Consider the following 26819-nt stretch of genomic DNA (forward strand, 5'->3'; position numbering starts at 1 on the left):
ATCATAGATCTGTACAAGAACTAAATGAAAATGAAAGTGAAATCTTTCAGTTTTACGTCCCACGTTTATGCCGACTAGGCTAAAGGAGTCGACGAAGATGAGAAACGAATAAAATGGTGGAATGAAGAAAATGGAAGAAAACGGGAGAAACCACGCACAAGGTGTTTGTCCACCACAAATCTCACTTGGTGCGAGCTGGGATCGACCCAAGGACCCCATGCACCAGAGATGAACACTTTACCACTAAGCCATCGCGGTCCCTGTACAAGAACTAGTTATTACACATGAAATTATATGTAAGAAACAAAATTATATTCCTTAAGTTTGTTAGTTTCTGTACTTATAAATTTCGTGTTTTTACAAATTCAATAAAACGCGAAACTTTACACGAGAATGCTGAATATAACTTGTTTTGTGTGTTTGTAGTGATTCTCGTGTGGAACTTGTTGCAGACAAAAATTCACCGGTTCTGCTTCTGTCACGGATGAATCACTTCAGTTTCTCCAGCAATAGAGACACAGAGAGAGAGAAAAAAAATACCGACAACATCAATGAACGAATGAAAACCAGGATATGTCTCTCTCCCTCTTTTTCTTTCTCTTTCTCTTATTCTTCTGGGCTGGGTCGAGACGATACGATATCCTATCCACTCATCTAAGTCATATGGTCATGCCGATTGCGCATCCCTGATTTTTTAAGTCCAACAATAATAATGCAACAAGCAAGAGACGCAAGATGAGCAGAGCACGGTAGCGGGAGAACGGGGAAATGGAGTGGGGGAAAAAAGAAGGGGACACATTTGACGTTATGAGTTTTAGTTGGTCTTTTTATTATTATTATTTCTTTTAATTTCTTTTTCTTCTTCCACGGAAGAACACTTGAAAGAATCGAGGACGGTGGAAAGTCGTTAAAGGTTACCCTATATTTTTGGTCCTCCTCTGACGTTTGGTTTGTTGTCGGAAAACCTCTTAAAGTAGCTCTTCTTCATCTTTAATGGATACTTCTCATATATATGTGTGTGTGGATGTTTGTGTGCGTGCACCACATACCTTGACTTCTCCAGTTGATGAAGCTTTTAAAAGCATTAGATAGACAACATTCAAGATCAGTCTGCATTCGGAGTTCTTGTAGCAAACAGTGCTCTTCATACTAACCTGCTGGTCAGGTAGTCTTTTCCCATATTTATTTTCCTTCCTTTTTTAATTACAAAAAAGACTTTTTTCATAAAACAAAACAAAACATGCGTCCTTTAATATTCGGTTTATTGTTTGCCTTCGCTGTTCTGCGGACAGTTGTTTCGGTACCCATAGAAGATGACGATGATGCTCGGTCTAGTGATGACGTTTTTGGAGATGTGCAATTCAAACTGTTGTACAAAGTTTTTGAAGAGTGCAGCAAAAAGGGAATTGTGCCGTGCCTGAAGATGAAAGCCTTAACAATGGTGGACAGAGCTTTGCGTAAAACTAGCATCCAAGTGACCGAAAACTTTGCGCTTGTTAAGGACACCAAAATTCCTGAATCTGAAGAAACTAGTCGTGCTATCACCGAATCTGAGTTGGAGTCCTCGTTGCCAGAAGACTACGAAGAGAAAGATGAGAAGCTGGATGAACTTTTGTTGGACAGAGTGGGCAAACTGCTTAAATATTATACGCTTCAATGTAAACTGTTTGACGGATCTGATGTTGCAGCTTTGAAAAGGAGTGTCAGTGAAGGTAAGAAATATTACATTTTTTATAACCATTAATTAAGAAGATTAAAGCCTTTCAAAAACATTAGATATACGTATTTTTACATAAGAAGGTGTCATGAACGTGTGTAATAGATTAAAGATGAAGAATTGACCTGAAACAACACTATAACAACTAAAAGACTTGTTTTCTTAATGTATTCGAAGTCTTAATTAATATAGTATATTAGAAGTCTTAATATATTAATATATTAGAAGTCTTATTTTCTTTCATTAATCCAATTATGCTTCGTGATAAGAATATATATATACATAGATCATCGTACTTTTTGACTAATAGTAGTTTCAAAGTAAGGAGCACTCGTTAGATCAAATATATTTGCTATAACGGTACATGAAAGACATTGGATACATTCTTTTGAAGTATAATATAGATATTAGCCAATTATTAGGTAAACATTTGTCGTGATAAAATAAACCTGAAAACCACTTTTTAAAAACCTGCATTTTAAAGTACCTTTATTATATAATTTCTTGCTACAATTAAAGTCATTATTTGAAGTAGTCCGTAGGGGAAAAAATCATTTTGTTATTCACGTTTTGAGTATTGTTTTGAAAGAATTTTGTCATAGCTAGAAAAATAAATCTAAATTTCTAATGTTGTTACAACCTCTTATGTTCGACTAAGATCCTCTAAGTAGTTTGAAATACAGTTTAATTGTATTTTAATTAGTTTTCACTAAACAAGAATACTGTGAATGTATGTAAATTGTAAGAAACGTTCAGACTAAACTACTTATCCATAAGTTTGAAACCAAAGCTTGCAATATAGTACGGATGTAATTGTAGTGATACCAATAACACCTATAAAGAAAGTATTAGTTATGAAAAATATTTTTTTATGCAAAGTGTACTGTATAAAAATTCAAAGCAAAATTATAAGAAATTACTGACAAATGGGATGGCATGATATCACTATACAATTACGCTCAAATTAAAAGAATGAATGCCTTTGATATTAGACAGTGAATTATAATTATTTCAATATGTATTGTTACTGTTTTGATTATTAACGGTATTTATTTCAGTTTTTACAACGACGTTATTACAGTACACTCATTATATTCTTAAAACTATTTTATAATTTACGAGGATGTAGAATAAGTATTCATTGTTGCTTTCAGAGGATAAAATCATGACTTTTTACACTTCTTTGTGTGAAATTTATGAATTATAAGTTTGTTCCATTACGAAGGATTATGTGATGCAAAATTTGCTTTCAATTCATTTTTTTAAAAATTTAGTTCGTTTGTACTTAGGAAAACTTGAAGACTAAAGGGTTGAACAAATAGTAATTTCAGTACTACTCTAAGTGTTAAACTTACGGTGTATAGGTTCAAATATGCAACTTATTTAAGGATAATACGATTATTATAATCACTTACTTGGTTATTTATCATAGTAAGGTTTTAATATAAAATATTGAATTAATAAGAGTTTTAAAAAATGCATTACTGTCAACTAGAGCTGAACAATGAATAAGAGCGGCAAATGTGTCCCAGTAATTTTGGTATAGCTTTGATAAGGTAAATGTAAATTTCTGTTTTAGACGTACTTACAATTCTATAGAGAGTGTTTCCTGTAGTAAATGTCAATAGGAAGTACTGCTGATTATCCTGAGTAAAAAAGAAAAAGCAATTATAAATTCAGTAGATGACACGCTGTAATTATTAGAGACCAACACTTAAAATTGAAAGGTTGGATGAAAGAACCAGGTAGGTCCATTTTTGAGCGGATTTGAGATTTTCACATGTTCCAGTAGGAAAATAACACTCTACATTTTGTGCAAGAATCATGTGAATCCGATGATTATATTCTGTGTTACAATGCAAAAGGGGTACCAACATAAGTGTTCATCGTGAAGTTAGAGCAAGAAGCAGGCAGCTCCGGAAAAAATTCTAAAAGTGGACTTACCTTGTTCTTGCATCCAACTCTTAATTTAAAACAAAAATAACAGGGTGTTTTTTTTTTTTTTTTTTTTTTTACTTGAGAGTACAAAATATCTGGGAAAATAGGTATCGGACGAAAAAAAATGTTCCAAATGAAATATTATTTGGGGGGGGGGGGAATTCACCTGTGATAATAAAAAAATAACCCCCTGGGATGGTGTGAGGTAGAGTCCAACTTTGAAAATTTAAATGAGAGTCCCATTTTTTTAGTGCAGATTCGGATTCTACGCAGGGAAATCAGTAAACAGTATTCGCAATATTCTTTTCTTGTAAAGTCTAATTCTGTAATAAAAAGTGAGAATCCCATTTAAGTTTTCAAAGTTGTTTCCCAGCCCTCTCCCAGGGGGCGGGGCCGGGTTAATCTTATCACAGAGAAATTTCCCCTTTCAAAATAATAACTATTTATTTCGAACATTGTTTTCGTTCGAAGCGTATTTCTTCAGATATTTTGCAGTCTCTGGTTAAAAATTTTACCCAGTTTATAGACAGTCTTCGATTTAAATAGATAGTTCCAAGGTTCTTTGCGCAAGTCGAAAATTGCGTAAGACAATTTTTTACCATAACGTAAGATTTCTTGGAAACACGTATGAAAAAAATAAGAAAAATACTGTTTAATAATACTGCAATAAAAATCAATTATATAATTTACTTTATACCGTAAATCGGGTACAGAATCTTACATGTATTCTTACACCTCAATAGAAAAAGAAAAACTAATTATTAACATTTCAACATTTAATTAATTAATTAGTTGATTTCCACTCACTGGATGACTCTTAAAATAAAACTTACTTCAGATCTAAGTACCGTTCATGAATTTTATATATATTGAAAATTTCTTACACAAATATGCATTAAGCAACTTGGGACTGTCTGTCCAAATAAGTCAAAATTTGTACAATAAGCAGTAAAAGTACTTATCTCCCATTAACATATTCTCTTCTCGATAGTTAAAAATCTATAATGAAGCCATGAATTTGTAAAATACGTAAATCCTGCGTTTAATTATCAAGTTATTTTCAAATGAAAGTCTGGAGATAATACACTTCGAAGTGGAGTTGGAATAAACTGATGTTCCACCGTTTTTCGCCTTCCGAAACTACAAATAAGTTTTCAAGCATTATAATAAAATTCGGAAGGTACTTGCATAGACACATTTCACCTTGATTGGTGCATTATATCTCTTTCGCACTGATTGTACACGAAACAGTGACTTCTGATTGAAGTGAGCTACTACCAGTACCAGGTGCTTATTTTATGCTTAGAACCCCAATCAAAAATCCAATTCAGGAGCAGCGATGTAATGGGGCGTATACGAGGTGTTATCAAAATGTTTCAAGACTAATACTGTTTACAAGAAAATACTTTATTTATCTACGTTTACACACAATCACCTTCAAAGTGGTCACGTTGTTCAGCAATACAGAGCTCCCAGCATTTCTTCCACTAGTGGAATGTGTCCTAGAAGCCTTCTTTACGAAGCATGTCAAGCACCTTCTGCAAATCGCGCTGAATCTTCGCAATGATGTCCAAATGACGACCTTTGATCTGGATCTTTTCAAGTTCGGGAAGATAGCTAAGTCCGCCAAGGATAAATCTGGCGAGTAGGATGGGTGCGAAAGTGCAATTACCTTGTTTCTGGTGAGAAACTCACCTGTGAGGAGAGCACAGTGACAAGGTGCATTGTCGTCGTAGAGCAGCCAGTTTTTCGCGTTCCACTGATCTGGTCGGTTTCGCCAAATATCTCTGTCAGTCGCCTTGACACCTGGGAGTAGAACTCGCTATTGATGGTCTGTTCCCTGGGGATGAATTCGTGATGCACAACCAGCTAATTTCGAAAAAATGAGGGTGCGCTTGGTCGAGGTGCGGACCTGCCTCGCCTTTTTTGGTCGTGGAAATGATGAGCTCCTCCACTACGAATAATATTGCTTTGTTTCAGGGTCGTACCCGTACGCCCAAGTTTTGTCACAGGTAATGATCTTCGACAAGAAGGACAGATGCTTACGGAGTTCTTAGTATACTTTGACGCAGTGTTCCTTCTGTTCCTGGGTTAGCATCCTGGGGACAAACTTGACAGCAACACGGATCATCTTCAAGTCACACTTGAGGAATGCTGTTCTGTATTACATACCGACAATGGCAGCAATATTGTGGATAGTTTTCCTCATGCACAAGTTGCCAAATGGCTTCGATATTTTCAGATGTTGTGCTCGTAGAAGGTCATCCTGATCTCTCGTCGTCTTCCAGTGATGTTCTTCCGCTCTTGAAGCGCGCGTGCCATTCAAAATACCTCGAACGACTCATTGCAGCATCACTGTACATTTGTCGAATCATCTACGAGGTTGAATCATGTCAAGCATCTCTGTGGCGAATTTGCCCAATTTGACACAATATTTCACGTTTGCTATTTGTTCTAACTTTCTGTCCATGATGAAATCGCAGACCTGCTAACGCACGTGGTCAAATAGCACCAGCTGCACAGCTCTCCATGTATACAGGATGACGTCTCTTAGCACACACACATATGAAGTTGTGGTCCCTGTGCCTGTCCTTGCAGCCTTGCGTTGCTATCTGTCGGCTTGTTACGGAACTAGTCTCGAATCTTTTTGATACTACCTCGTTCGGCGAATACCCACCTAATATTTTTATAGTCTGCCGTATACATATCTTAAATTTACAAATAAACCAGTGTGTATGGGGGGTGGGTTTATGCTATATTTTTTTAAAACAGTCTAGCGTGTACACGCCGAAAGTTCTAAAAGTTCTAAGCATTACATTACTGTCCGGGAGGGACCATGCACACATAAACAACTCCGCTGAAAAGGGAAATACACACAACACTTTACTACAACTTGATGACGAATGTTTTCGTGCCCCACTGGGTCTGGTGATCAATATGCGTGTCTTCGGTGTAAGTAGTCTCAGATTCGATTTCTGGTAGAAAAGAACTTAAATTTGGAGGCATTATTATGGTTCAAATTCCACCTTAGGCTGCAGGTACATGGAACGCTAAACTTCAAACTACGTACTAGCGAACTGTCATAACAAATTCGCTCATCTAAAAAAAGAATAATAAAAGAAATAAAAAATAAAAGAAAAGAAAGGAAACGAAAAGAAAAACACGGAAAGAGAATCTTCTATGAAGTAACTTGTATTATAATTGATAGATACTCTGTTGTAACGTAGATTGAAATTTCTTTTGGCAAGATGAATCTCCGACACATTATTATTTCTTTACATTCAAACCTGGGTGTGCTCACCTTATAGTTCATGAAGTGTCCCAACTCGACGAAAAATCCTCATGACTTTCATTTGTTTTCCTAAAATATATCATATTTTAAGTTAACTGAATGGCCTCTAATATAGCCTATTCCAGATAAAGGAATAATAACCGTAAAACTACTTCGCCCCCTAAAGTTTGAAAAAGCGAAACAAGATCCCAGCTCACATGATATGAATGTAAATAAGGGAATGGAATTTTCGAAACATAGAAAATAGGGAGTAACTATGTACATATTTTTCTTTCCCCTACACATACTTTTTTTTCTCGAAGGAAGATACTTCCAACTTCGAATTGAGCTCACGTGGACACGTTTAACGTTACTAGAATCACCAAAAGACTAAATATCTCTCACTTATAATCACCTGTTCGTTGACTTATGCTTTTCGAGGTTTCGTGTCATGGAAAATATTTTTAATTGCTCTGTATATATATATATATATATATATAGGGTGTTTCAAAACAACAGCGACAACGTTTGGAAGGTGATTCATAAGACCAAGACACCAAGATAAGACGAAAAGTATAGACCAACCTGAGTGCACAAATGCTTCCTTTCGGAGTTATAGGCTGCCGAAAACACGACGGCCAATACTACGGGGCCTACCGTAGTCGGGTTAAGTCTTCACTTAGGAACTAGTGTCTGATCTATCCAAATATCTATGTTTCAGAATCCTAAGGTATTCACGCAACAATGTTTATAGACTTTGTCAGTGAGTACTTCAAATTATATTCCCATAGCCAAACTGCCTCTATAAGAATTGTTGCGTAAGTACCTTAGCATTCTGAAACATGTATTTTTGGATAGAGCACATACTAGTTCCTGAGTGAAGACTTGACCCTACTACGGTAGGTCCCATAGTATTGGAGCTATGGACCTTTAAAGTTAATTTTTTCATGTTTTCAGCAGCCTACAACTCCGAAAGGAAGCGTTTGTGCGCCCTGGTTGGTCTATACTTGTTTTCTTATCTTGGTGTCAGGAATCACCTACCAAACGTTTTCGGTGTTGTTTTGAAACACCCTATATATATATATATATATATATATTGGAAGCGTCAGCACCAAGACTATTTGTCCACGTCTTTTTATTTACAAGAAAAATGTAATAACTTTGTTCTGTTTGGAACTCGGGAGATGTCACTTGAGATTATTATTCATACATTAAAATATAAGTTCGTAATAACAAATTCATCCAAAATCACATTAGCTAATTAGTATGAGTATATTCTGTTTTTTTCTTAAATAAATAATGAAAACAAATTTTATTTCAGAAAAAATGTTAAACACAATCTAAGTTCTCTTTCTCGTTGACAACAAGCATTAACTAGTTTTATTAATTCCTAGCTAGTAGGGTTGAAAATTGATGTACAAAATTTCGTAGCTCGTGACCACGTGTGTCGGTAATATGTGGTTTACAACTCGACTTTGGAGCAAATTGTGAATATGAATTCAGTCTCTTTCCTGTGTAAGCTATATAATTACATTCTGGTCAGTATTAAAAGGCCTTCACTACGCTTCCTACTACATTTTCTTGTATGTTAGAAAGGAAAAAAGAATAAAAGCATAATATTTAGTATGAATAATTTTGAAAGCAAACAATTCAACACGAAGTGCTATTAAATGATTTGCGAGCGTATAAGATGCACTTTACCTTTCTATTCAATTTTCTGGATAACTACAGGTACTTATCAATTTAATTGGGTAGTATATCAAATGACACGGATGATAACGGTCAGGCGGCGACCGTATTGCAGGCGTGTTGGTGATAGCGTGTTAGGGCAAACTCTGTACTACATCAGGAGCAGTGGAATGGCAATGTATAGTGAACTGAGCAGATGGTGATACTGTAAAATGGCCGACCTCTGATTTCTAAAGAGAGCAAATTGTTGGCACTCGGTTATGCGGTGTGCAACATTGTGTCCGTGGGAGTTCTATGGGTACTCCCGTTTCCTGCCAGAGCTCCTTCGCGTCTTTGTCGTGGGAGACTCGAGTTCGATTCCCGGCGGAAGCTCATGTGGTTCGGATTCCACGTTAATCAGTAGATCCCGTCTCATATAGCCTCGCTGCTGAAAGGGACGTTAAACTCAAAATCAACTCAGCCGTTTCCTCCCACTTTCCCATTTCACCAATTCTTTCACCGTCATTCACTTGCCTAAATCATCATATTTCTTAGCCTAAAGGGCATAATTGTGGAACGTTAACTAAAATATTTCATTTCATTTATGTGTTCCGAGTATGACGAAAATGGCAAGGGTTTGTGGTGTGTCGCCAGGGATAGTGTCCAAAGTGATGACGGCCTATATAACTCATGGCGAAACCATATCGCCGACGAGGAACAGTGGTCAGAAGACAATTCTCAGTGAAAGGTCCCACGAGCATTAAAGCGGACTATCAGTCAGAAGAACCATCGTGTGACTGTGGTGCAACTAACGAGGAAACTCAAGTAGCACCTCATAGCTTGTGCCGACAATCACAACGTGCCGTGAATTACATAACTTGTACATACGGGGTCAGATTGTACGGGCGAAGCTGCTGAAAACGGGTCATAACGGACGCCAATGATGTCGTGAACATACAACATGTATCGCTGTTGATTGGTAACGTGTGATACGAGCATGATCGGATGAGTCGTCCTTCACCGTATTTCAAACTCACGGGTTGTGTTCATATGATTCGCAGTCTCCCCACGCATCAATGAAACATGGTCTAATTGTTGTTTCATGGAATTGACGACATATTCCAGGATGACAGTGTGTCCTGTCATACAGCTAGAGCTGTTGCGACGTGCTGTGAGAAATAAAGTTGAACACCTTCTTTGGCCTGTTCAATCCTCGGACTTAAACATAATAACACATTTGGAGTCATGTATCCGGCCCAGATTTCCTCCTCCATCTTCTCTCACGGAACTGACTGACGCATTGCACACATAATAGTGTAATAATTCCATTTGTTAATATTCACGACCTTTATGACTCCATCCCACGTCGCATCTAAGGTGTTCTGAAGCTGAAAGATAGTGCAACGTCACATTAATCCGATAAGTTGCACTTTTTTACAGGTGTTTCTATTAAATAGATAAGGATCTGTATCTTCATTGCATATCATAAAGATTTTTGTTTTGAATACAAAGTAATATTTTTTTAGCAAGAAACAAATGAGGAATTAAGAATGCTTAACTAAATGTAGTAGAATTCTACGCATGCGTGGGAATGTCTATAGCACATGTGCACCGAGGTGAAAGCATACTATGAAACTATAAATAAAGCGATTGTCTCCAAAACTACATTTAAGGCGGCAGACTAGTAAATATTTTTGAAAAGCTAATAATTTTTCTTTTGCCCGTTTTTCGTAAGTGGAAAGAGGTAATAAAATGTCATTTACTACAATAATAGATAATGTTATTCTACACCTGAAAATACGAATCGGAAGAATTTTCAGTGTTGCCATCCATAGAAATTACAGTGTGACCAGAATTTGAATTACTCAAAAATCTAGGTAAAGGCAGCGACTAGAAAAATGAACTCAACGGTAATTGATGACTTATCATGCTGTCTACCTTTCTTGTTTACTACTTTTTTTAAAAAATATTTCTACTTATTTTGTAATAACTTATTTATTTTGTAATAATTTATGTAAGTTTTATAAAATAAATAGAAATGTTATTTAAAAAGTAGTAAACAAGAAAGGTAGACAGCATGATAAGTCATCAATTACCGTTGAGTTCATTTTTCTAGTCGCTGCCTTTACCTAGATTTTCGAGTAATTCAAATTCTGGTCACACTGTAATTTCTATGGATGGCAACACTGAAAATTCTTCCGATTCGTATTTTCAGGTGTAGAATAACATTATCTATTATTGTAGTAAATGACATTTTATTACCTCTTTCCACTTACGAAAAACGGGCAAAAGAAAAATTATTAGTTTTTCAAAAATATTTAGTAGTCTGCCCCCTTAAGTTACTGAGTCAATGAACTGTACGTAAATGGAACGCTATTGCACAACATAGAGAAACAAGGAAGACCACAAACAACACAAAGATGGGTAAACCTTATAGAAATTGAAATAATCAAAATATCTGCATCGGGATATCCATTCCACATTTGGACTTATTCTCAAAGTAAAACAGAAGTGTGGTTTAAATGCCAGAATAGAACGGCGATATCTGTTTTGAAATGTTGTTCAGAAATTTGAATATCCGACAATTAAGATGTAGGTTGTGCACTCAGATTTCTATCTTCAAGGAAAGACCTGAAAATGCCTATTAATTTATCGAACATTATATTGAAGATAATATCTGCCTCACTTTCTAAATTTTTGATATTTTGAATTGTTTTTTAACTGATTCACCGATTTTTTAAAAAAAGAAATTTGATTTGCGAAAAGCTCCTTTATATATTTATTCTGTCTATCCCTGTTACGCTCGAGAGCAATAAGATCTCAAGAACTTCTTGACGGATCACCATTTATTTTGACCAGGATGTAGAAAGAGTGTCAAAAGTTAGAAAAAAAGTTTGTTAATGGAGATGATCCATTCAGTCGACACTGTAAGAAATGTAACGCTGCAACTTTTTTTTAAAAAAAAAATGTAGTGGCGAGTGTTGTAGTATAAGCGTGAAGTTAATTAATTAACATTGAAAAAGATGCATTGAAAAGTTAATTTCTCATTTCTATTTACACAAAGAATTTTTGCAATAGCAGAAAAAAATTATTCCACTTTTTCGTGTTAAGGATGATTCAATAGTATTCTTTCTACAGATTTTATTAAAAATATCCCTGATAATTTGAATTTTTCGCATGCATAAGTCGCACTTTTTCCCCCCTTCAATTACAAGAAAGTATTCACGTGTTTAAGCTGAGCCTTTCTTTCTGTCTACAATTTCAGAAAAGTATTCACGTGTATAAGCAACAACTAGCCTAGAAGGTATAGGATGTCCGAAAAGTGTTTGCTTCATTATAAAAATTAATAATTTATGTTATGTTAATAATGAAAATTTGAAAATTGTGACAAGTTCTTGCCAAACTAATCCCGTTTTTTTTTCTTGAGATATTAACAAATCTGAACCGAACCGAGCTGAACAAGTTGGGGAGACGTAGCAAATACATGCATGTGTGTATTGTGTCTATAGATTTTTTTAAAGAATGGTGATATAGTGGTGTCCCTTATTTTCACCTGTGCCTACGATATCTTGTACACCTTGCATGGAGCCTTTTAACGTTGAACAATAACCACTCAAACAATTCGAAAAAATAACGATATTTTTTTCCTTATTATGATTCAGTTAAGTAAAATAAAGATATATTTAAATGTGTTTTGTTTAGCGAGCAAGAAAACGAATAGTGTTGTTGCTGCGTAATCTCGAGGTCCTAGAATCGACGCCCAGTCAGTAGTCAGCGTCATTGAGTATTTCGTCAATTCTACTAGGCAACGTTGAGATCGCGCCTTTAATATAGTTAAACTTAGAAAAATAAGAAAATTTAGACACAAAAACCAAATCTACATAAGTCAATCTGTTAACACAAAACGTAAGTGAGAACTTCATTTGACTACCAACAGATGGCAGTGAAGTTCCAGTAATAAAAGAAACAGCTGACTTATTATAGTATCTTTTGCGTTAACTTTTGGAAAACAAAGAAAATGTGACTTCCACCACTGTGATTTTAAGACGTCTATATAATCCGGGACTGATTTCTTTCTGAAAACTTTATATTAAGTCTTATCTGTAGTGGTTAATAATTTTAGTTACGATTTTTAAAGGATATTGTAGACTTGCACTTAGGAAGTTCCTGCTCATTCCTTACTTTCCTTAGATTCATGGTTTTGTACGTTATTGTCTTCAGTGTAAATGAGGATTTTGAATGACATCACCCACACACATGTCTCACGAATCCATAAATTAGGGAGAAATTGGGGAAACTTTTCCCGAAACTTTTTTTTAAATTTGGACAATCCTAAAGAGGTCCCAAGTGCAATTGCTGGTACCTGCACAAAAGTAATCTCAAAACAATACATGCCCTACTTGAAAAGATTTATTGCAATACGATTAGTATCTATGAAGATAAAATGAGAAAGTAAACAAATCCGTAATTATGATATAAAACTACACACTTCCTGGCTCTGTGCCAATGTAGTGTCATAACCAGTGGCGTATTTAGAAGTTATCGGGTTCAACCCCTCCGAAATAAATTTGTTAGTTTTTCGTATTCCACGCACAACAATAATCCTTCATATCATTTCTAAGAATTTCATTGACTTTCCATTTTCTTATGCTCTCTGCTCAGAAATAATACTGTATCTGTCAAATTTCATTCCATGTAACAACTGCGTTCTTTTTTTTCTTTCTTTCGTCCATTCTACTCTTCTGTTTCTTTTTCTTAGTTGTTACTTTCTTTCGTTTTTCCTATCATACTTTCGACCGTTGTTAGCTGTGATTCAGGTCAGCCGTAGTCAGTAACACCAAAAATTAGAGGAGCTGATGAGCAAAACTGGTGTTCCACACCAATCTGCACAGATATCAACATAACGGGACTTTAGTTATGATAACAAAGGAATATTTACATCATTTAGTTATAAAGAAAGGTAAATGTTTGAATTAAAGAAAATCAAGAGGGGAAATTAGGTAGGCCAAGAGGATTCTTCCTTTTTTATATATATATGAATAGAATAAAAGGTTAGATTCACTGCTAAGATTTTGTGTGTATAATATCACATAAAATTCAACAGACTGCAACCTCTTGCTATTAAAACTGCAATCAGTATATTTCAACTTCAACTTGTCTCAACATTTTCTTTCAGTTAAAAATATAAATACAGATAAAACTGAATATTGCCATTTTTTCTGAAATGAAATAAGTTAAGTTGAAATGAGATTACAAATATTAAACGTGTGCTTGCAAGAGCGTCATTTCAGATTTGCTGGGGGGGAGGGTAAGATCCTCCACGAAACATACGAGTTTCACGTTTTTTTCTTAGTATATTAGTAGATAATCGATTAAAATATATTTAATTCTCAAACTCAAATGGACAATTGCCCCCCCCCGCTTCCCCGTGTTGTCCATAGCCCCCGGAAACAAAATCCTAAATACGCCACTGGTCATAACCCTTTACAATCGCGGTAAAACGGCTTATTTCTATTCCTAAATTGCTGCATGTATCTTCCTGAGCAAAATGGTGTGCGGAAAGTCGCATACAATGTAATTTAAACGTATTACATTAGGAGACAAAGAACAGATAAATCACAGCAGGTGGCCATGACTCAGCTGATGATTTTAGAATGTTGTAGAAGTTTGTGGTTTCATATGTATCTGCAGTTGTGTTAATGTGAAAGTTAATACTAAACCAACATTAACTTTAATATTAATGTATTTGTCTTTTACTTTCAGCTCGTGGAAAGCTTAAGAAAATCATTGGACCTCTCCTTCTTGGTTTCTTGATGAAGGCAGGCACCCTTCTCGCTCTTGGACTAGGTTCACTCGCATTGTTGACCGGAAAAGCTTTAATTGTCAGCAAGATTGCTCTGTTGTTGGCAGCCATTATTGGTCTCAAGAAACTTGCAGGAGGTGGAGAAACAAGCTCTTACGAAGTTGTCAGTCACGGAGGCCATGGAGGATACGCAAGAGAGTTCCAAGAATCTCAAGATGCTCAGGATTTGGCCTACAGAGGGCATCGATAAAAGAAGCAGAACATGGCGTAACTAATGGATTATTAGGTTTTTATAGAACTGTTTTTCTTAACTCTTCCAAAGAACACTACCGTCTTTTGTTAGTAATTTATCCAGTGTTGAGAAGTTGAGGACATTTTCTACCTACCATTCCAGGAAACAATAGTCGTAAAACTTTTGTAAGTTAATTAATTAATAATAATGATATTTATTCAAAGTATATGTTTATATCCCAAATATATTTTATATATGGAAAGGTGAACAAGTTGGTTTTTCTGGTGTTTTTTTTTAATTGTTTGCTACGGGTGACGAACTACACATCAGGGAACCGTAGTCATTACGAAGTACATATCTGGAGACTCAAAGTATAATTTACCCATAGACATAACTTGACCACAGACTTCAGACACTTTTTATCTTTACGTATTTATGGGCGTCTAAAGAAATTTCTAGTACAAGACAGATATTTGAGTACCCTAAACCATAAAGCTACTTAGTTCCTTGTAGAAGCTCTTTAAGACTTCTTCCTATCCTAACATAATATTATTAGTTATCCCTTCGTCTAGTTCCCGCGCCCATAATAATTATTAAAAGACATATAACTACGTATTTTGGAACAAATATCTTGAACAGACATGCCGTTACATAGTGATAATTTTTATATTTTCCTTCTTCTTTGACAATATTGTCAAATGTAAATTATATATATATATATATTTTTACCTGACAAACTTCAGAGACAATACCAAGAAACCAAAGACTGTACATACGTATTTTTTTTATTCTTAAAATCAGTCTTAAGGTGCTATAGTTTGGTTTAAGATGGTTTAAGAATTTTCCTTTCATTCCTTCTACTAAACTGTATAATTCTCTTGTTTACTTCTAGAGTGTACCTTTGCTATTAAAAAAAAACCATATATATACTGTATGTTTGTCATTTATCTGAGTGTTTCCTATAATTTTAACAAAGGTCAGTAACTTTTTATAATGTTTGACAATTACACCTATTACACTTATAGGTTAGAATTTACTTTGCAACTATTGTTTCTCGTCAATTCTTAAATATTTTCCTTCCTTTGTAGTATTTATATTGCCTAATTATACTACTTCTCCTTGTTCTAATAGTTTGCCATTGTTTTTCTCTCCAAGCTAACTAACATTCTTATATTTCTATGACACTTAATGGAGATGAATCTACTTGTTCCTTTCGTTTTACCTAATGTACTTGCATTTTTCTCCATCCATGATCATTGACGTGTAACAATTAACATACTGACGGTCAAACAAACTAACAACAAAACAGGACAGAACGACAATGACATGGCAGGTAAATTTAGACTATCTTATTTTTCCAAGACATTTTATGTACAGTAAGACTTACATTACGATTGTTTTTATTGTTGTTGTTGTTGTTGTTGAGCTGTATATTTTAAATACTGTTTCTGTTAGCGTATAGGCACTGTTTGTTAAATATACTATGTATTAAATAGTTTTTCTTTGTGATTTATGTACAAATATTTCTTTTTCTTTTTTCTTTACTCCGCTAGAGCAGATTTATACTGAACTATATTTTTTAAAAAAAGGAAAACAAAGTTTAATGTATTTTCTTCCGAGACTGAAGCATTTCTCTAATAAAGTCTTAAATGTTATTGAAATGTAATTATATCTAGTTTTATTGTTTATCATATTATCTTCCTAAATTCATTCTACTATTTCTGGTAAGTCACAATGCTGGGAAAATCTCAACACTCATTCAGCATGACCAATAATCCATAAGTTATCCCAGGATTCTGAAACATAAACTACAGTCTCACCATGACCATCCAATAATCCATAAGTGATCCCAGGATTTTGGAACATAAAGTACACTGTCTCACCATGACTATCCAATAATCCATAAGTGATCCCAGGATTTTGGAACATAAAGTACACTGTCTCACCATGACTATCCAATAATCCATAAGTGATCCCAGGATTTCGGAACATAAAGTACACTGTCTCACCATGACCATCCAATAATCCATAAGTGATCCCATGATTTTGGAACATAAAGTACACTGTCTCACCATGACTATCCAATAATCCATAAGTGATCCCAGGATTTCGGAACATAAAGTACACTGTCTCACCATGACCATCCAATAATCCATAAGTGATCACAGGATTTTGGAACATAAAGTACACAAATTACTTATCGATTCAGTACTTGAACATTGTTGATATAACATATGAAACTTAAGGCTCATGTAAATATTTTTTGTATCTGAAATTGAATTTACCAAGTACATAAAATTCTACAATAATGTTAGAGAATAATGAAAAACAAATATCTGAAACGGAACACACGTCAACCGGAAAATCTCATCGAGATGATCAAAATGTTATGATTGACCTAAAATCTTCATGCGTAGTTTCCGAGAAAAACAACCAAAAATATCATTTATACGGCGCTAAACAAATATGTCATGCGCGCCTATCAAAACCTTCCCACTTATTAAGATAAAATTACGCATACTTCTAAAATACACCCTCATTAAGCCTTTTATTACGGCACTAGGATAAAAGTACCTAATTAATTTTAATGCTCTCAAAGTTAGAAGTACTTATTGTGAAAAATACTGTAATTACATATTGATTTATGTTTCATACAATCAGTCTTAAAACATGCACTGCGAAAAATAAATCAGTCTTTAGACATTCTTTAGAAATGAATTTTGGTCATCATTTAACATGTTCCAAAACGACCTGAAGTGTTTTACCAGTAAACAAAAAATGTTTAGAAAAGTTCCTAATATAAGGATTGGGTTAATAGGGACTGACCTAAAATGTGCCTGAACTTCTGACGTATCCAATGCATATACAGGAACCCCTTATAAATGTGTAAAGCGTTCTAACACTGGTTTAAAAATAGTTTCTATACCCTATGTCAGTGATCGCCAAACTTCTGAAGCTTCTGACCTACCTTACCGTTTTTAAATCATACTGTGAGCTACCAAACAAAAGAATTACCAACTTAAAAAAAAACATTTGTTTATTGCCTATAAACTTTCACTACTCACATAGAAAATTGGAGCGTTAACGCGATCTACCGAAAATATCCCCACAAGCTACTAGTAGTACGCGATTGACGGTTTGGCGATCACTGTCCTATACTAATTAGACCAGTGGTTCTCCAACTTGCTGTTACCGCGACCCACATTAAATAATAAATAGTATTTTGTGGCCCATTTACTTTTATTCAGGTACACATTGACATTCTAGGTAATGGTGGTGTATTTCAAAGCAATTAAACTTTCTAAGTCATATCTCTAATTCCACTTCGTTCAATAACAGTCCGTATGAGTGATGGACATGAACACCCCAAGCGACCACGGTGAAAATGGAAATAAGTTTTTTGTAATGTCTTAACTTTTGGATACGTTCATAACATTATTTTTTTCACAAGGACTATGTAATCAACAAATAGTTGGAAGAAGAAGCAAAATAGTCAAAAATCACCTGAAGTCAAATAACAATGTTTTTTCAGTAGTAATTAACAACTCGGATAAAATCACAAAAAAGACGAAAGCAAACCTCAAGGTAAATTAAAGTTCAAAAATACTTATTTTTACATCATTAGATAACGACAATATCTTTCAGAAAATGTAGTTAGAAGTTTCCTAAGATTTTGTAAATTTTTATATTGGCTTTTGGCAAAGTTAAAAGAAAAAAATAATTAAGGCAAACAAGGACAATAGTCCATATAAAATGACCAAGTTTGCAACTAAAAAATCATTCTTCATTCTGGATCCTAAATCCAGCATCGAAATGAAAAGGTCTATAAGAAATTACAAATACCGTAAGAGAGACCGTTTGAAGAGCGCCGGATACGCTAGTTCGATTCTATGGCTGGGTAGCCAAACTTGCGGCGTCACCTTTTCCAATAATTAGAATTTTGGCTATGGGAACCAAACCTGAAATGCGCTACCTTGCGTCTTATATTACCTTAAATTTGTATCCGTAGCTGACATTAAGGAAACGAAGGAAAAGAAAAAAAAACATTGGGTCGCCATTATTCCTCCTTACACTATAATTTATAGACCAGTAAACACAACGCTACTTACTCCAGATTCTTGTACACTACTTGCGTTGTCAATGCTAAGGAAAAGACGAGGAAAAGAAAGAAAAAAAAACATTTAAGATAACACCATATATCTTGCATCTCTGTTTATTTAACCTTCCTTGTAATAAACGTATAACAAAAGACTCTCATTGACATTTATGATCGTGGATAGCTAGATTTAGGAAAAAAAAACTTTGTATTCAGTTTAAGTTTCTCAAACCCTTTAGCGCCAACACAACTCAAAGGTGAATAACAATATAAATTAAGCCACACTGTACTAACAGTAAGAGAGTTGTTTACATTTCTAAACAATAGCATAAAGTCCTTGGTAGGCTACTTCACCAAAGGAAATTTACCGATTACATTACCACTCGTAAACATCTCCTTGCAAAGAGAGAGAGACCTACGGCTGCGTCGATTAACCTTCCCCCTTTTAGTACATAACTTCTCCACTTCACCCGCATCCAACTGCTAAGAGGGCATTTCCCTCGACATTTACTATTAGCAGCGGCGGTAATAACATTAAACTCTGTAGCACATTATGGGGAACACAAAACCAGCCAATGAAATTAGACTCGACTTCTGACACTCCCGCATTGAAGTACGAGTGGTATCGTACACCCACCGTCTTAACGTGCCTCACTGATCTAGTGAGCAACATCACAATCAAACGTAACAGGACAATTCGAGAATGCAAACTTGGGGTGCGGCGACTTGATGCTTAGATTGTAAATTATATAGATATACTTACGTATATAGTTATTGATGAACAATACGGAATGCCCGCTGCTGGACAGACGTAAACTAGCCATCGCTAATCAATCCTTAATTTATCAAATAGAATACCTGAGAGAATAAACAATACGGAATACCTGTTGCTCACATACATGTGCTAGATGGCAGCGAGTAATATATTATACATCTAGACAACTCTAAGAGATGATTTTTTATTCAGAGCAAGAGAGAAACGGCTTTGATATCAGACTACCCCGCTGGCGTATGATTCAACTTACTGGATAGAGACTCACTCTCGTTTACTCGGACATATTACGGACAAAACTCATTTCGGACAATATTATGGACATTATAAACTGACTCGGATAATATATATATATGTATACACCAAGAAAACTGAGAATTATTGAACGTATATTATTGTTTGTTCATAAGTAATCTGTAGTAAGATAATGAACACACGAAGACATTAATATGACGTTAGATGTTATATTTTAAATAATTTGGACAACTATAAACGGTGGACAATTTCTTCCGCAACTTCCCGGATGATACCAGTTTCTTCACAAGACGGAATAAAAGAAATAGACATATTTACCTAGTAGACAGTTACCAAAGCTCACCCGACCGTGGTTTCACTTTACGAATAGGGACACCGAGGAAACACTGTGAAACAGCACTCCAGGGTGGCGACCGGTCCTGACGACTCCTCCAACATCTCACCATGTGTACAGCCATAACCTCGGCGTGGATTGATCACACGACGACCCCTCCTTGGTTAACAGCAAAGCATACGTTCCACTGCTATCTCCACCAGGTAGACAAACAATCACTGCAAAGCTGCTGCAATGTTCATCCTCACAACAGCGACCACAGTTAGACACATTAAATTCCGGAGAGGCAGGCTGAGCTGACAACAAGTAATATAGGACGAAGTCCCTTGCCAAGAAAACGTAGTAAGGGTGGACGGAAATTTACAACGTCAAGAGAAGGAGGCCATACATCAATCGAGTTCAGTCTCGGAGACAGCACAAAAGGGATTTCTGAACTTCAGCTTTCATCACATTAACAGTTAGGAAATATCTAACCAATCCCAGCCATATTCCAAAACGCACAGGTCGAATATTTGAGTAAGTTCTCTTGTGATTCTTGTTTATACCCGCTAGCCTAGCATACCGTTCGACTAAACAGCTTCTTTAAATATTTATATTAAAGAACGGCCACTCACTGCATAATTCACTGTAAATTAATATCCGAAAATATGGACAATCGTGCTTTTCACCTCACCACGGCCATGTTCGCAGTTCGTAGTACAAAGAAAAGGTGAACCAGAGGGGCTCTCCGCAGCCCTCTCACTTCCGGATTGGTCATTCCATACTACGCATCAGAGCGTAGAATGGAAATAACAGATTTTATAATAAAACAAATATAACTAAAGGAGAATAAAAATTATATAAACGGGCATTTATATATGCAGATTCATAATAATCCTTCCGTTTTACATGAAACACAAAAATTTAAATTATTTCAAACGATCCGAGCTACTCTCAAAAGCCGCTCAACGCAAACCATAGACGTACAAAGGAAAGTAGCATACTACATCTACACGCACTAGTCCAATTGTCGACCATCTTGAATCCTTCATGAGAGTCGAGAATTGAGAAAATAAAAAGAAATAATATTAGCTGAGAGCTGATTGAACATTTCCGCAAATATTCTCTTTGAGAAAATGTAACGCTCAAAGAGGAACGTTACATCCACCCAGAGGACAAGAAAAAAAAAATTCTCTCTCTTTTTTTTACCCTATATATTATTAGTTAGAAGTTATTTATATGGATAATTTCGAAGAAGTTCATCTCTTCGTTCTTTGGAACAGTTGAATTTCTTCAAATTATGGAAATTCTGCGTTCCCACACTTTCCCCAGTGAGGGTATGCAAAATTACTGAGTTTTTCAGAACCCTTCTAGCCAAGAAAGGGCCCGAGAAACATTTCATATATTTAGCAAATTCTCCTTTAACTGAAGAGGAAAGATGGTGAAGTTTAACCATTACTAGGTCTCCTTCTTCTAACTTAACCTCCCTTCCTGTTCGTTTTAAAGATTTCTTAGTTTTATTAGTAACTTTAGGATACAATGTAATATGACGATCTTGGGTAGGTGTCTTCTCTAGAACACCAGGCCAAGGAAAATTCTTTTTAAATGCTTCAATAGCAGAATAAGATAAAAATAGCTCTGCAGGCGTACAATAATACTACTACATAATGAATAATTTAGGAGTTCCTGACATCGCTTCAGTACAGTACTCCACTTAGAATGATTACTATGACACTCTAAACGAATAATTCGGTTGAGTTCTTTATGGCTCCTTTCTGCCAAACCATTCGAAGACGGGGAATAACTAGACGTTAATACGGATTTCATATTATGCTCCTTACAATAGTCCTGCCAGAGGCGCGAAATAAACTGTGAACCTTTATCCGAGACAATGGCATTAGGATAAGGGAACAAATAAAAATAATTCTTTTCCAACACTGAAATTATACCTTTAACATGAGCAGTCTTTAAAGGAAAGAAACAAACAAACCTAGAATAAACATCAATAATAGATAAAATATAATAATAACCATTACTAACTGGGAGCCTCCCAACGAGATCTACCGCTAGGCGGTCGTGAGGTCGACTAGCTTCTATATGAATTTCTTCTTTAAGAATTACCTGATTGGCGAACTTTGTCTCAGCACAATCAAGACAATCTCTAATATACTGTCGAATTGACAGTCTTTGTTTCTTCCAATAAAATAAAGAACGACATAAAGACATACATTTCCTAGCTCCGAAATGACCACGTGAATGGACTATTCCAATTATTTCTTTTATTAACTCTTGAGGAATAACCAAAAGCCATTGGTTCGAATTCCTATGCTTGAAATATAACAAACCTTGATAACAAGTGACATGTTCCGAGGAACTATCCAATGAAGACCTTAACTTAATACAGAAGTCGTCATACTTCTGCTTTTCCCTGACTTTCTCCAGGTTAAAAAGAGACGAATCTTGAACAGACAAGAAATTGACATGATACTCTTCTAACTTCGAAGGCACTTCCGGTGGATTTCTACTCAATGTATCCGCAACAAAATTTAGACTCCCAGGACAATGCTCGAAGACAAGGTCAAACCTTTGTAATTTAAGAAGCATACGAGTCGTCCTAGTATCTAAGTTCTTCATAGAAAAAGAATGAGTGACTGCAGCATTATCCGTATGGATATACGCAGTTCTTCCAAGAATATATTGTGAAAAACGTTCACACAAAAACAAAACAGAGAGCAATTCCAACTGAAAAGAAGACAATGAAAGTTCGTGAGGTTTAACTCTACGACTAGCGTAGGCGATGACATTTGGATGATCAGACCCATCAGGGTACTGTGCCAGAAAACCAGCCAAATTCTCAGAACAAGCATCCGAATGGATGTGAAATGGCAAATTGAAATCTGGTTGTCCCAACGCAGGTGGATTACTGACGATTTCCCGCAATTTATAAAAGAGATCCAAAACTTCAGGAGTGAGTTTGTACTTAACATCTTTCTTAATAAGATCGTACAACGGAGAAGTAAGAGTCGAATAATTGGGAATGAACCGCTGTCGCCATCCCAATAATCCTAGAAATTGACGCATCTTTTTCTTGGTTTTCGGGATGGGATAGCAACGGATTGGCTCATTATGACGTGGGTCAACTTTAACAGTCTGACCACTAATGATATGTCCCAAGAAGTTCACTTCCGTCAGAAGGAAACGACACTTCCGGAAATTCAGGGAAAAATTCCCACGTTCAAAAATTTCGAACACACGCTCCAGATGGGCGAAGTGTTCGTCTAGAGAAGTGCTAGATATTAAAATATCGTCCAGAAACAAAGTGACAAAATCTTTAGTACTTTGATCGAAGTAACTATGCATGACGCTCTGGAAAATAGCGGGCGCACTCTTGATTCCTTGAGGTAAGACCATCATTACGTATTGTCGCCCTTTATAAACAAAACTCGTACAGGGGTATGACGAAGGATGGAGACCTACGCCATAGTATCCTGACGAACAGTCAAACTTTGAAAAGTATTGCGCTTTCGCTACACGGTTCAATATATCACCTATTGGTTCCACCTGAGCCTTAGGAGCTCGGACACGGTGGTTCAGTAGGCGAAAATCAATTACAGGTCTAACAGCACCAGACGCCTTGCGAACACAATGCATGGGGTTCCGGTACGGTGAGGTCTGTTCACGGGCTATGCCTAATTCGATCCATTTTTGTAATTCTGCCTCAAATTCCATTTCCATGGATTTTGGCACAGAATAACACGGTCCTACGACAGGTTCTTCGTCAGTTAATTCTATCTTGTACAAGGGCGTTCGTATCCTACGAGGATACTCGCAGAAAATATTACGATATCGGAGTAACAAATTATATAAACGTTGCTTAACGTTAGTATCTAAATCTTCTCGAGATGAGATATAATTCTGAATTTCAGTATCTGAAAGGTTAGATTCAGGAACTATATGCACATCTGACACAGAAAAGGTAACTGGATTTTCTACTGAAGGAGGAACCTCTAAAATGTTGACATCAGAACACAAAAGTTCGGAAGGAAGCGATTCCTGCTCATCGGACGGCCATTTAATCCTCCCGATCTCAACCTTGTTCGAAGACAAAGCTACTATAAGAATACTAGGTTGATTAGTCGGAATTACGACATGACTACCAGCATTATCACGCAATAGGATTTCTTTCCTCTCCCTGTCGATAACAGCTTTGAATTTGTCTAAAAATGGACAACCCAAAATAAGATCTGTTCGAAGATATTTTATGACAAACAGCGGAATATCAAATAAATGACCCTGAATATTTAAACTAAATATCTGGACACCTTGAACCGAAAACTTCTCTGTACCAGCAAAGGCACCTAACGACAAACCAGTATATGGTCGCAATTTAGCAGATGAAAATTTTAATTTTAACTGCTTCCAAATATTCCAGTCCAAAAGGCATAAATCTGATCCACAGTCAATAGTACAGGTTAATTGGACTCCGCCAATGTTTCCTTTGACAACGGGGGAAGAAGAAAAATAATAGTCGGGCTTTTCCTTTTCTTCATCCTCCTCAACTACAAAGTTTACGTTAAATGATATGACATTATTACTCTCGTTATTATTTACATCTCCAGATAATGACTCCACCAAAACATTATAAGTTTTGACGTTAGTTTCTGAATCATTATCTACGGGGACCGGAGAAATACAGCAGTCGTTTCCCCCCGTGTTCGGAAAAGACTGCAACCTTAGTTTTCCGAAGTAGATGAAGGTTGATCTTCCCTTGGATTGGAAGATGCTTCATCTTGTCTCCTATCATTATTTTGATATCTTCCGTTACGTCCTCGATTTCTTCCACGATAACGGTTTCTACCATTTCCTCGATATCGATTATTATACTGATAATTATTACCATTATTGTTACTGTCATTGTTATTCCTATTTTCAGTCTGAGCATAGCTTAAAAATTCAGTTTGACAGCTACTGTCAACATGTTCTGAATTACGATTAATGATTTTAGCTTGCTTAGCGAATACTTTCTTTGTCGGAGGCCTAACTTCATGCATAGAAGTATCCTCAATCCCAGATAATAACGCTACTTTACTCATTAATTCATCAACACTATTATACTGCTGAACGGACAGCAAACGCATGTCCCTAGGCGGTAAACAATTCAAAATTAATTCCACAAGTTCCGAAGTACTCGGGGTTTCGCATATATTGTAGTAACTTTCAACTACAAACCAAACGTAATCTAACAATGAAGCAAATTTCGTCTTATCATAGCGCAAAGATTGCAACGACTTCTTCTGTGCACGCTCTATCTGAGGCGAACAATACTGATTCTTAAAAAGACGCACAAAATCTTGATAAGTTTTAATTTCAGGAGCTACTGAGCTATACCAAGCAAACGCGGCTCGCACCATACAATGTTCTACGACCCGTAGTTTATCTCCATCAGTAAGTGAATACATACTTAAACATTTCTCAAGATCCCTCAAAAACTTCCTTGGGGCTCCAGGTTTGATATCCCCAGAATACGAAGGAAAAGATTGTAAATCTTTCTGCTTAATCGCAAAAGGCAATGAATGCGGTGCTATACTACTAAAGGTGGCAACACTGTTTCGCGGTACCGGATTATTCGGCACAATAGCAGTGTGAAAAACACTAGGATCATAACTAGGCTTTAAATAGCTAGTATTAAACACTGGTGGGCTATTCCCAACATGAGAAGTAATCCCTCTCGACATTGACCATGTGACAGTGTCAGTAGTACGAGTACTATTACTTACATTATTGCTGTAATAAACAGAAGAATTAACATTTGGAAAAACATTTAAGGCACTAGCAATTACTTTGGTTTCACTAGGACTAGCTGGAAACTCGTATTTAATATCTGGTTCTGATTGCACAAACACAGGTTTACTCAGATAGCTAACAGAACTAGTAATAGACACATTACGTTCAGCAGGCGTACTAACAATAGTATTGACAGGCAAATTATCCCTTGACTCAGAAAACAACACTACAGAATTTTCACTAGTACAAGGACGTTTACAGGGAACACCTTCTTTACTCAGGCTCCCACACTCAACTGACGTAAATTTAGGTTTCTGCAATTTATCCACTTTGTTAGTTAGGGTTAACACTTCAGAGAAAAGCTTAGATTGACTATTATTGCACCCTTCTAGTTCAATTTTCACTTCCTCATTTTCATTTTCAAGTTTCTTAATTTTATCAAAAACAACCTTTAATGCTTTATAATGAGATTCTGTTTCCTTTTCTACAGAATCAACACGAGATTCAACAGACTCAATACACAACTTATTATTATCAACTTCCGTTTTCACAGTATCTAACTGCGCTTGCAAATCTTTTTGATTAACAGTGAGAGAACTACAAAGGTTTTCTACACTACCTATTCTTTCATCAATTTTATTAATTGTAGTGGAAAGGTTATGTACATTTTCAACAATGCACTCCTGAATTCTAGCATTATTAGCTTCAGCTTTTTCATTACTTTCTGCTATCTTACTTTCTATTTTGCTATTAATATTAGCATTACTTTCTTCTATCTTACTCAATACAAGAGCGAACATTTCAGCAAGTTCACTCATCCGCTCCGTCCCTTTTTCGCTACCTTGCGGGGACTTAGGTGAAGAAAAATGCTTGGGAGGTGATTCATTCTCACGCTCCGACACTTCAGGAGAAACATGCACGTCGCATTTAGGACAAACCCAAACAAAAGAATCTGAGCTAACAGCTTCAA

General features: G+C 35.9%; 1 protein-coding gene across 1 annotated transcript; it reads left to right on the plus strand.

Annotated features, from left to right (window-relative positions):
- Positions 1-1019: 1019 nt before the first annotated feature.
- Positions 1020-16295, plus strand: LOC145666895 (uncharacterized). The gene is made up of 2 exons (XM_081734480.1): positions 1020-1712; positions 14358-16295. The coding sequence occupies exons 1-2, from the start codon at positions 1241-1243 to the stop codon at positions 14645-14647; spliced, it is 762 nt and encodes a 253-aa protein (XP_081590606.1). The 5' UTR covers positions 1020-1240; the 3' UTR covers positions 14648-16295.
- Positions 16296-26819: the final 10524 nt, after the last annotated feature.

Source organism: Thermobia domestica, chromosome 12 (genome assembly GCF_964235325.1).
Source record: "Thermobia domestica chromosome 12, izTheDome1.hap1.1, whole genome shotgun sequence".
Taxonomy (NCBI): domain Eukaryota; kingdom Metazoa; phylum Arthropoda; class Insecta; order Zygentoma; family Lepismatidae; genus Thermobia; species Thermobia domestica.